This window comes from Syzygium oleosum, unplaced genomic scaffold, assembly GCF_021117445.2.
Source record: "Syzygium oleosum isolate NSW1041296 unplaced genomic scaffold, Sole_v2.1 Sole_v2.01, whole genome shotgun sequence".
Taxonomy (NCBI): domain Eukaryota; kingdom Viridiplantae; phylum Streptophyta; class Magnoliopsida; order Myrtales; family Myrtaceae; genus Syzygium; species Syzygium oleosum.
The window spans coordinates 8,488,281-8,500,367 of NW_026607485.1; the positions used below are offsets into that span (position 1 = coordinate 8,488,281).

The following is a 12,087-nucleotide window of genomic DNA, read 5'->3' on the forward strand; positions in this document are numbered from 1 at the left end:
ACAAGTGAAATACACCGCTAATATTGTTTCTCGAACGGGACTCATTGATAATAAGAATGCTACAATTCCCATTGAGATTAATGCAAAATTTTATGACAAAGATAGAACTCTTCTCCTGAATTCCACACTTTATTGACAGATGGTTGGTAATCCCATATATCTCACTATTATTCTTCTTGACATTGCCTATACTGTTCATATTGTCAGTCGGTTTATGACCACAGTATGTATGCCTCACTTTGATGCTGTCCTTTGCGTTCTTCACTATGTCAAGGGTACCTTATTTTTGACAAAAAAAAGGATACCTTATTTCATGATCTTTGCTTTTCTACTCACTCTACTTTAGAGTTGAGGGCTTATTCCGATGCCGTGCGCTGGTTAGGAGTGTCAAAACCAAACACAATATCCGAACCGAAACACGAACCGACCCGACCCGAACACGAAATTTTCTTATTAGGTCGGGTTGGATCTCAACTTGTTTGTGTTACAATAAAAAGAATTGGGTATTGTTTGGATCTATTGGGCTTGGGTACCCAAGCCCAACCCAAACAATAACCAAAACCCTTAAGATCCCAGGACCCTGCCGCCGACTTCTTCTTCCCCGGGTTCCGCCGCGCCGCCGCCGCCGGCAACATCACCCTCAGCGGCGTCGCCGAGATCGACGGCCGCGGCGTCCTCAAGCTCACCAACGAGACGCGGTAAAACCCAGACTGAACCGATGACCATTTGATCAGCACAACGCGACATCATCGGCAAGAAGAAGACTTTCAGAGGCTTTGGACAGAAAGATGGCCGATGGATTCTAATGACGCATGCAACACCAATCTAATGCACTTGAATTCCACAGGAATGCCGCTCCAAGTTTCAACCGCGAGCGAAAAGTAAACAAAAATTACCTGGTAATCAGAGAGGCTGAGTTCCTGCGCCGGCACGCACTCTTACGTTGGGCTAAAAACATGCAGAGAGAAGAGAATGGCTCCCTCGAAGGATCCGAAACCTGGCATGAGGGGGCGTAAGCCCGGGACTTCGATGCGCTTCAAAGGGTCCGCAATGATCGCCCGAGAAGTCGAGTGCGTGTAGTAGCTCCAAGAGCGAGAGCTTGAGAGAGGCAGAGCTCGGACTCCGAGCGAGCAAGCGAGCTCCAAATGGAGAGTGCGCCGAACTTGAGTTTTCAATTTGATGGAACACCCATCAAGTCATATCAAATCAAATGCAAGAAAAGTGCAAAGTGCAGATGCAACTTTGGAAGAGAGAGAGAGACAGAGAGAGAGAGAGGTGGAACGCGGCGGGCTCGTCGACGACGCGGAGTCCTCCTGCTGCGGCAGCAACGATGCCAGGACGGTGGGCGCAGAAGGCGGCGATGCCGCGGCGGCGGTTGAATCGCTGAGGCTGGGGCGGTGATGCACGGGGTGCTGCTGGGAAGATGATGAATTCGGGATCCGCAACAATGGCGTCTCTCTCTCTCTCTCTCTCTCTCTCTCTCTATATCTATGAATTCATTATTTGAAACACAAAACTCGCCCCGACCCGACATGACCCGGCCCGATCGTGTAGCTTTATCTTGTTCGGGTCTTGTCTCGGGTCGGGTCGAACACATATGTCCAATATTTTGGATCGGGTCGGGTATCATGAAAACCCGACCTGACCCGACCCATTGACACCCCTAGCGATGGTAACCCTCTTGGTCGTTGCTTCACTTTAGGCTATTGCTTCTTTCTAGGTAACTCACACATCTCATGATGTAGCAAGAAATAGACCATTGTCTCTCGATCTAGCATCGAAGCAAAATATTGTGCTTTTGTTAATACGACATCTGAATTACTATGGTTGCGATGGTTGTTAAAAAACATAAGAGTCCGTCATAACTGTGGAATAATCGTTTATTGAGACTATATATATATATATATATTTTGGGCCAAAATCAGGGTGATTTTGAAATAGCTCATAATGATGGTTTTTCATAAGCGCACCAAGCATATTAAAATAAACTATCACTTTATATGATATCACGTGCTTCATGGAATATTAGAAATATTTAGGATATTTAGAAGATCCCTAGTATCTTTCTAAATGATTGTAATTGATATTATAATATTTTATTAATGTATATAGTCATCCTGTAATGACTATAAATAACTTAATGTACTCTTCATTATATACATCAAAATATACATAAATTATACATTTCTCTCTTTCGCATTTTCTCTGGGAAAGACTTCTCCAACGCAATAATCATATTTTTTTAATTTTCAGTTTGAACAGACAAACAAGGGGAGTGCTTTAAATAGAAAACAAAAACGAGAGGGAGAGAGAGAGAGGGCTACATGAGCGGAAATTTTATCTTACACAGACCACAACAAGTTGTTTTATTTAATCAGTTAATTTCTACAAAAAAAAAACTACAAATATCAAATCTTTCCATCCAAATTAATAATGACGTGCAAAATTACATAAATCTTCGATTTCTTTAATCCGAAACGACTACACCACATTATGACAAAGTTAGGTGGACAGAGACATCAATTGGTTGGAAACTTCTTCTCGTAAATACAATTCTCCACGAGAGGCCTTAATCAGATACGATGGATCCTGATTTATTCACTCGGAGCTCGCGTGCTCCGTTAAGTTCTGTAATTGAAGGCCCTGAGCTCCATGTGATATGATAACCATCATGACTTTTTATTTTTATTTTTATCTTTCTTACTTTAGCTCTCAACTCACTCTTAGACTTTTACCCTGCCTCTTTGCAGAGCGTGAAAATCGAAACGCACATCCGAAACTAAACGTTCTCATGCCTAGCCCCCTGAAAAGATGAGAAATCGAACTCCTCACCTCCTTTTTCTCAAGTAGGAAGGATGATCACTAGGGTAAATTCCAGTGGTTTGATTATCATGACTTGTTAAAGAGTCGAGATCAAGACATATAAGAATTGGCCAATAACTAATTGGTGCCCGACCACCTACTATTTTGTTTTTTTTGGCGGATCCCGACCACCTACTACTATTCACAAGTTGATTTCCTCAAAACAAGGTCCTCCTTGCATCGCATGTCCAAGATTCCTATTGAACTGACTCCTCTGTATTCGCCCACAATATTCCTTCATGACTAATTTTATTCAGTATAAGGTAGGCTTTGACCATAAAACCAATTCGCTACCTAAAATCCTTACTTTAAAAAAAGGCAAATTACCATTTGTTCGCAAATCTCCATGCTGCCAAATTTTCTTCCCGCCACCACCCACCACGGCCTAATTTCCTAAAAAACCCCAAACTTTAGGTTAAATCTCAAATCTGCCCCGAACTTTTTTTTGTCTCAGAAAAAACCCCAAACTTTAGGTCAAATCCCAAATCTGCCACGAACTTTTTTTTGTCTTGAAAAAAACCCCAAACTTTAGGTTCAGTCCCAAATCTGCCTCAAATTTTGTTTTATGTAAAAAAAATCACCAAAATTCAATTTATTTTCAAAAATATACCCCGATGATCCAGTTCCAACTTAACGTGGCATTTCCACGTCGATAATAAATGATTTTATTTGGTTTTATTTTGGAGAATTTCAATAATTTTTATTTGGTTTGATTTGTTGTCGAAGTGAAAATGCAACGTCGGTCTGTTCCTATCGCCCCATTACTTTGCTGATGTTGATTTGTTATGACGTGGAAGTGTCACGTCAAGTTGGGACGGGATCACGGGGGTATATTTTTGAAAATAAATTGAAATTTGCTGATTTTTTTACATAAAACAAAATACGGGGTAGATTTGGGACTGAATTTAAAATTTGGGGTTTTTTCCGAGACAAAAAAAAGTTCGGGGTAAATTTGGGACTGGACCTAAAGTTTGGGGTTTTTTTCGAGACAAAAAAAAGTTTGGGGCAGATTTGGGACTTGACCTAAAGTTTAGGGTTTTTTCTTAGACAAAAAAAAATTCGGGGCAGATTTAGGACTTGACCTAAAGTTTGGGGTTTTTTAGGGAATTCACCCTTTTATTCAATATAGGTAGGCTTTGACCATAAAACCAATTTCGCTACCTAAAATCCTTACTTTAAAAAAAGGCAAATTACCCTTTGTTCGCAAATCTCCATGCTGCCAAATTTTCTCCCCGCCACCACGCACCACGGTCCTCTCTATCTTCCCCTAAAGAAGTTATCATCACCTCATCGCCTACGTCAACGCCCGCTCACCACACTCGTTCTTCCAATGGAGGAGCAGGAGCAACAAACCACCCACAACTCAGGCGGCAGCAGCGGCGAAATCTCCCTCCGCCCTCTGCAACTCTCCGACGTGGATGACTTCATGGTGTGGGCCTCCGACCCGGACGTGGCCCAGCTCTGCAGGTGGGAGCCCTACACGAGCCGCAACGACGCCCTTGCCTACATTGCTGGCACCGTTCTCCCTCACCCTTACTTCCGTGCCATCTGCGTCAACGGCAGGCCGGTTGGGCAGGTCTTTGTGACGCGGAACGAGGCTGGGTCGGAAGCTTGCCGGGGGGAGCTGGGCTACGCGCTGGCCTTGGGCTACTGGGGGAGGGGGATCACGACGGAGGTGGTGAGGATGGCGGTGGCGGAGGTGTTCGGGGGGAGGCCGGAGCTGGAGAGGGTGGAGGCGATCGTGGTCGTGGAGAACAAGGCGTCGCAGAGGGTGTTGGAGAAGGCCGGGTTCACGAGGGAGGGGGTGCTGAGGAAGTATGTAGTGGTCAAAGGGAAGACAAGGGATGTGGTCGTCTTCAGTCGTCTCTCCACCGATGATCATTCTTGATATATTCAGCATGAATGTGGCTCGCATTTTATCGCAGAAGTTAACTTTCTAATCGTCATCCAATGCTCGGAAAACTTCGTACGTAATCCTAAATGCAGCATGTGCGCTTTTTTTTCTATTTTTTTGGTTGAAAGCATGTGCGCTTTTGAGTTTGTAATAAATTGTCGGATTGGATCGATTGCATGATGCTTTCGTTAAATAGATTACGAGACATGATATGTTTCACCGTTTTCATGCATAAAAAACGCAGACAAGTTCACATCCCTCGTTGGCAACTTTTTTTGTATGAGAATGGATGAAGGGAGTTTTAACATGATTCCCAAGTATTTGGACTAAGATACGCCTGTCGGAGAGCTAATAGACCACAACACATTCAAACTCAGTTGAGAAAAATAACGATCGAATATAATAGTAAACATAATACGGAAATAAATCATATACTAGACTTTTGTGATAAATAGCTGGATTGGATCGATTGCATCTGAAAATTTGGCAGCTTGGTTCCTCTGTTTTCCAAAATTATCATAGACTTTTACTTCGTGAACAACTAGATCGGCTCACCCACATGTTTTCCTCTCCAACTTTATCTGCCTGAACATCTTGCACACTGGTCATCGATCATGTCAAAATTTTGATTTCAACCATGATGTGTTCGTTGAGTTTATTAGAAGATATGCCATGTTTCTAACTATTTCATGTAATTGAAATGCCGTCGGGATAGATGAGCTCATTATGGTATAGTCCCGCCGGCCAATTTCGTTACTTTGCCAAGTGGATGGGTAACTTCAAAAACTTAATTCTCTATCACTTGCCCCCCCGGATCTCGAGAGTTTGAGAGTAGATAAGCTTCATGCCACGTCTCACATTTTAATTTCGAAAACTGCTTGAAACATGGCAAGGAAGTTAAATCGTTTTCCATTCTCAATCATTGAATTTCTTATGTATAATCGCGACCGTCAATTGCGGATGTAATTGACAGACGTGACATTCCTTTTTGCCTCTTCATCTCCACCGCCGTCCTAGGGGATTTTCATTCTTTCGAACTATTGCATCTCCATGAGTCCATCTCTACCTATGTTAAGGCTTGCTGAAGTTGGTCCCCATAAGCACTATTCAATGTTTCTGATCTTCCACAACTTCATTTTCATCTCTTCAATCCTTTGCTTCCATCCATCTACATTTGGGGAGATTGATCAAAATGGCAGACTCAGACTCACAACCGAACGTTGAGCTTCCTCAGGGCTGGTGTTGTTTGACAGAGTTGCATATCTTCATGTTCCTGAAAGGGAGAAATGGGCTTACCCCTCTAGGTCTGGTAGTATGCCATCCATGGGGAACAGTTGGTGGCCGGGCTTAGATTTCTCATTCCCTCCGAATCAACCAAAATTACGAGAGACGTAGGTCTCCTGCTGAGCCAGTTGGTAGGTCTTTCTTTCTTAAAAACGATCTCGATGCGCCTTAGCATCGGGACACTGCATACTCGAGTCAGCCAGTATACTATAATACACACCGCACAGTCCTTTGAACTGGACCAACAGCCCGGACCTTGACACTTAGGGACACAGTACTGTACATTCTGGTCAATATACAAGCATAATATAGTGATTTAAAAGGGCCATGGTCCTTGATATGGTTTTGCAGCTAAGGATGAAGCATGACAGAAGAACTGATAACGTTTCACTCTCCAATCACCACCGAATGTGATTCCGTCCAGCCAGGTCAATGAAAGTAACAAACCGATACTACTAAATGAAAGGCTTTAAGTCTAAGAGAACTAAATGAATGAAAAATGCTTAGGAAATGGCAGTACCATTCACAGCCTGGGATGTTAAAGGAGAAGGAGCACTAAGTGGAACACCCATTTTAAGACGGATCTTTCGCAGTCAGGGCAAACTTTTTGCAGAATTGCTGCGTTCGGGTCGATGCATTCAAGATTTTACTTCCTATGCGGCATTTCCCGAGTGCAGACCACTTTGTGTCCAGAATTATATAGACTCTCTCTGATTTTCTTTTTCCGAAACGACAGAACTTCTCGCATGATGAAGTTAGGTGGATGGGGACATCAATGGATTGGAATTTTTCTCCCGTAAAAAGAATCTCCACAAGTGGCCTCAATCTATATGATCAATCTTGATGAAGACCATCTGTAGACTGAATTTTTCCACCTCTAACAATGTCTGTTATATGTATAATTGATCCGGTGCAACTTGCTCGGAGCTTGCATACCTCATAATGTACCGGGATCGAAGGCCCTACGCTCCATCCGAGAGATAGGATCGAACTCTCTTGACCAACGTGACTTGCTTGAGACCAAGACATATAAGAATTGGCCCAAGTATTCAATTCGTTCCCGACCACCTACTGTACTGGAGTTTTCCCAAGTTAGATTTCCTCGAAGCAAGGTGCTTCTCGCATCGCATTGTCCAAGATTCCTATTGCATTGGCTACTCTGATCTCCTCTGTATTCGCCCAAAATATTCCTTCATAACTTAATTTTAATCAAGCCTAGTTGACTCTGACCTTGAAACCAATTCACTACCTAAAATCCTTATTTTAAGAAAAATCAAATTACCCCTTCTTGCAAATCCCCAAACTACCAAACTTTCTCTCAAAACCCTAGCTTCCATCACCTAACACACCCCGTCTCCCCTCCACTACTCCCCAGTGTCCACTCACTTCACCAGATGTACAATGTACTACTCCTTGCTTTCCGCTGAAAAGTCCCATCTCTGTTGCGGTCCATGACCTCGTTGATTCCATCCCACTTTAACTTTACTTTCCCAACATTCTCCGCAACTTCTTCTACCATCATCACCATCGATCTCAGTGCACCTGATATAACAACACCCTTCCTCTCTATCTTCCCCTAAAGAAGTTATCACCATCGTCTCATTGCCTGCATCAACCCCCGTTCACCACACTCGAGATCTTCCCATGGAGGAGCGGGTGCAACAAACCACCCAGACCTCGGGTGGCGGTGGCGGGGGCGGCGAAATCTCCCTTCGCCCTCTGCAACTCTCCGACGTGGACGACTTCATGGTGTGGGCCTCCGACCCGGATGTCGCCCGCTTCTGCAGGTGGGAGCCCTACACTAGCCGCGACGACGCCCTGGCCTACATCGCCGGCACCGTCCTCCCCCACCCTTACTATCAGGCCATCTGCCTTGACAGCAGGCCGATCGGGGCCCTCTCGATCACGCGGAACGAGGACAGGATGGAGGCCTGCCGGGGGGAGCTGAGCTACGCGCTGGGCTCGGGCTACTGGGGGAGGGGGATCGCGACGGAGGCGGTGAGGATGGCGGTGGCGGAGGTGTTCAGGGAGAGGGCGGAGCTGGAGAGGGTGGAGGCGATCGTGTACGCGGAGAACAAGGCGTCGCAGAGGGTGTTGGAGAAGGCCGGGTTCACGAGAGAGGGGGTGCTGAGGAAGTATCTCTGGATCAAAGGGAGGACCAGGGATGCAGTGATGTTCAGTCGTCTCTCTACTGATGAAGATTCTTGATATATACAGCATGAACGTCGCTCCCACTGTAATGCACAAGTTGACTTCGCTATGGTCATGCATTTGCTTCGAAAACTAGGTAAGTAACTTGAAATGTAGTGTTGCGCTTTTGAGCTTGTAATGAATTGCTCGATTGGATTTGAAATTTGGCAGCATAATTCCTCTTTTTCGGCCCATTATTGGAGATTCTAGCTCCTAAGCAACTGGATCAGGTCGCTTTCCTGTCCAACTTTATCTACCTGACCATCGTGCGCACCTTCTTCGCCGACCACAGGCGAGAGCCAGCGACACTCGTCGGCCACTGGGCAAGGGTCCCGGCCGTTGTCCGTGACCAACGAGGGCTTTGCGGGGACCTTGGCGAGGGCTTCGTAGCCCTCACGAGATCTAGGCAAGCTCGTGAGGGCCGCGACCCTTGCCCTCGGCCGGTGAGAGTTGGCCGGCCCTCGCTTGTGACCGGCGAGGTTGTGCCAGCGACCCTAGCCGAGCTTGAAAGAAAAAAAAAAGAAAGAAAGAAAAGAAAAAAATAATAGAAAAATATTTAAAAATTATCTACATTAGCAATTTCTAACTAAAATTGACTGGATAGACACAATAGGCAAAACGTGAATATGTTAAAGACTCAATTGACAAAATTGAAAGATTTATAATTGAATTGGTAAAAATATAATAGGATTATGACTTTTTGGACAATTTTCCCATATATTTTGAGTTTTTCATGCATCCGAAAGCACAAACAAGTTCACATCCTTCGTTGGCTACTTTATTTGTATGCGAATGAATAAAGAAATTTTTTTACATCTTTTTGGAGTATTTGGACCAATATGTGCTCGTCATAGAGCTAACAGACTACAAGAATCTTTATGTTTTGGACAGCAAGAATCTCCTCGACCCTTTTGAAAGTCACGAGACCACATGATTTAGGCATATAATCAAGGAAAATTAGAGCGTATTCCACTGTTATTTTTAAAGAAAATTGTACACAAACGGTCTGATCTATATTTGATTTGAGAATTTTAACTATCAACTCTCTCATTAACTATCGAATTGGCGGCGAATAAAGTCGCTAGTCGAAAGTTCTTTTTTACACCGCCAGAAAATGTGATATTTACTCGATAATCAAAGCTAGGATTTCAGAGAAAAAGATTTTCCGGGGTTTTTTTTTTTTAAATTTGAAGAAGGAAAGGTGTAGAATCTTGTCAAAGCAGCAAGCTCCCCATTTTATAGATTTCTTAGATTATTATACTCTCTAGTCCCCATCTTTGGCTAGTCCCGCGACCTCATTGATGCCATTGACTTTGACCTCCATGTCCAACTGCTACGCAACTTCATCTACCATCATTGGCATCGATCTCCATGAAATCTAACATGTAAGAACACCCCTTCCGCTCATCTTCCCTTGAAGAAGTTATCGTCATCGCATCAACAACGACGACGCTGGTTCACCACTCTCGATCTTCCGATGGAGGAGCAGGAGCAACAAACCCCCCACACCTCAGGCTGCGGCGGCGGCGGCGGCGTAATCTCCCTCCGCCCTCTGCAGCTCTCCGACGTCGACGACTTCATGGTCTGGGCCAGCGACCCGGATGTCGCCCACTTCTGCAGGTTCGAGCCCTACACGAGCCGCGATGACGCCCTCGCCTACATCGCCGGCACCGTTCTCCCCCACCCTTACTTCCGGGCCATCTGCGTCGACGGCAGGGCGGTGGGGCAGGTCTCGGTGACGCGGAACGAGGCCGGGTCGGAGGCTTGCCGGGGGGAGCTGGGCTACGCGCTGGCCCGGGGCTACTGGGGGAGGGGGATCACGACGGAGGCGGTGAGGATGGCGGTGGCGGAGGTGTTCGGCAGGGGGAGGCCGGAGCTGGAGAGGGTGGAGGCGATCGTGGACGTGGAGAACAAGGCGTCGCAGAGGGTGCTGGAGAAGGCCGGGTTCGCGAGGGAGGGGGTGCTGAGGGAGTATCAAGTGTTCAAAGGGAGGACCAGGGATGTGGTCGTGTTCAGCCGTCTCTCTACCGATCTTGATTCCTGATGTATTCAGCATTAATGTTGCTCGCATTATATTGCAGAAGTTGATTATAGAATCGTCTTCAATTTGCTTGGAAAACTTCCTACGTAAATTGTAAACCTTCCGGCCAAGCTGAACCAATTAACCGCTTCTCTGCGAAGTAAGGCGTCTACATGGTGTGCGCGCTTTTGAGTTTGCAATAAATTGAGAAAATGATACTAGAAATGTCATAATTTTTGTACGGTGCTTATTTTGATGTCAAACTTTTGAGGAGAAAAAAACGATCACTTAAGTGGCTCTGAAGATAAAATCTAGCAAAAAAATCTTACGTGGCTTTTTAATTAAATGTTAATGCATCTGAAAAAGAAGTCCACATGGAAAAGAAGTCAAATTATTGGATACTTCCCTTCATCAAAGTTGCAAGTGATCTCCTTGCCGCTTCCATGGACTCACTATCCTTCTCTAGATTCCAGATCAAACATAGTCACTTTCTAACCTTTCTCACACATCCAATTTTCACTGCCCTGTCCAACAGACCACAAAAACTCCATCAAAACAAAAACGGGTGCTCTCCTGAAGCTGATCGACGCAATCCTCTTCCTCTTCTTCCTCCTGATGGCCCTCGTCGCACCTCCGTTTGACGCCCAGGCGTGCCTACCCGAGTCCCTCTATCACGTCGTGCTCGACCTCAACAAGTGGTACAACCGCGAGGTCGGCTACCATCCCGTTGCCGAGAAGCCCCCTTGTGTTATTAGTTGGTTTCCCAAACGGCCTTTGTACGACGAGGAGCCATTGAACCAAAGCTCAGATACCCGATTTGAAACTATTGTTCAGCTTCCGAGGTTACATCTTTTCTAGGATCGGGGTGGAATTACGTGACGTGTCTCTTGAAATCTTCTTTTGCCTTGGATACTTTGAAGAGCATGATGAGTGTTGAGAACGAAAAACGAAGGGAAAAAGATCCCAGGCCATGATTTAGGACATGGTTGGCCTGAGTCCTCTCTCTAAACCACGATCACAATCACCATATCAGCACACGCACGCCATTCGACTTTCCAAAATAAAGTCACCACCATTACCGATCCCCGATCGACCACCGGCGATCGCTAGCGTCAACTCTAGAGAGCTTGGTCGAGAGGCCCTGTTTTCGCTTTTCAAGAGCTCGCTTGTCTCCTTTAAACCTTTGTTCACACAATTCCTAAAGTTCCAGACACCCGTCCTGTGCCTTAGCGGCGGCCATAGAAGCCCTGGTTTCCCCTAGAGCCCCTTGTTTTTGGCAATTTTTTGTTTTAATGAGTTCGTGTATTTCGACGGTGACCCACTTCACGGCAGTGCTTTGTCCTCGTGCCCCTATCCCTGGCGACACTCGTACACATAGCAAAGCCTCTCAGGATTGTCAAATCTATCTTGAATTGCCTCGACCTCATCTCGCTCTGTTCCGTTCTTTTTTCGTATCACCACCATCGTTCGTCCTATAGTTGCGAGCACGGAATGCCCGGCTTTCCGTCATGACTTGTCATCGCCACGCGTTTACAAATCGTCGTTGGAGTTTGTCGTAGGATCAAAACGAAGGTTGATTCGTGCTTGGCATCGGCAAGTCTTTGGTTCAAAACGACTTTGGCATCTCTGTGGCCACTACAAAGTTGATAGTCCAAATTAGGGTTGAAAAAGGGGAAATGGCTTGATTTGTTTGAATTAGCGTTTAAATTTGGGGCAGACTTGTTGAACGAACTCGTTTTGGGCTATTTATGTTGACTCAGACCTCCGACAAGTCATGTTGATCTCGGAAAAACATAATAAAATACTGTCATGTCGAATTTTTGGCATCCGACATTAG

At 45.3% G+C, this 12,087-nt stretch overlaps 3 protein-coding genes across 3 annotated transcripts; all 3 read left to right on the top strand.

Moving 5' to 3' along the window:
- Nucleotides 1-4,192: 4,192 nt before the first annotated feature.
- Nucleotides 4,193-5,013, top strand: LOC130134550 (uncharacterized). Its single transcript, XM_056312336.1, has one exon. The coding sequence runs from the start codon at nt 4,193-4,195 to the stop codon at nt 4,748-4,750; it is 558 nt and encodes a 185-aa protein (XP_056168311.1). The 3' UTR covers nt 4,751-5,013.
- Nucleotides 5,014-7,432: 2,419 nt separating this feature from the next.
- LOC115677631 (uncharacterized) lies at nt 7,433-8,393 on the top strand. Its single transcript, XM_030600817.2, has one exon. The coding sequence runs from the start codon at nt 7,685-7,687 to the stop codon at nt 8,246-8,248; it is 564 nt and encodes a 187-aa protein (XP_030456677.1). The 5' UTR covers nt 7,433-7,684; the 3' UTR covers nt 8,249-8,393.
- A 1,179-nt stretch (nt 8,394-9,572) lies between these two features.
- On the top strand, nt 9,573-10,389 carry LOC115677630 (uncharacterized). Its single transcript, XM_030600816.2, has one exon. The coding sequence runs from the start codon at nt 9,708-9,710 to the stop codon at nt 10,272-10,274; it is 567 nt and encodes a 188-aa protein (XP_030456676.1). The 5' UTR covers nt 9,573-9,707; the 3' UTR covers nt 10,275-10,389.
- Nucleotides 10,390-12,087: the final 1,698 nt, after the last annotated feature.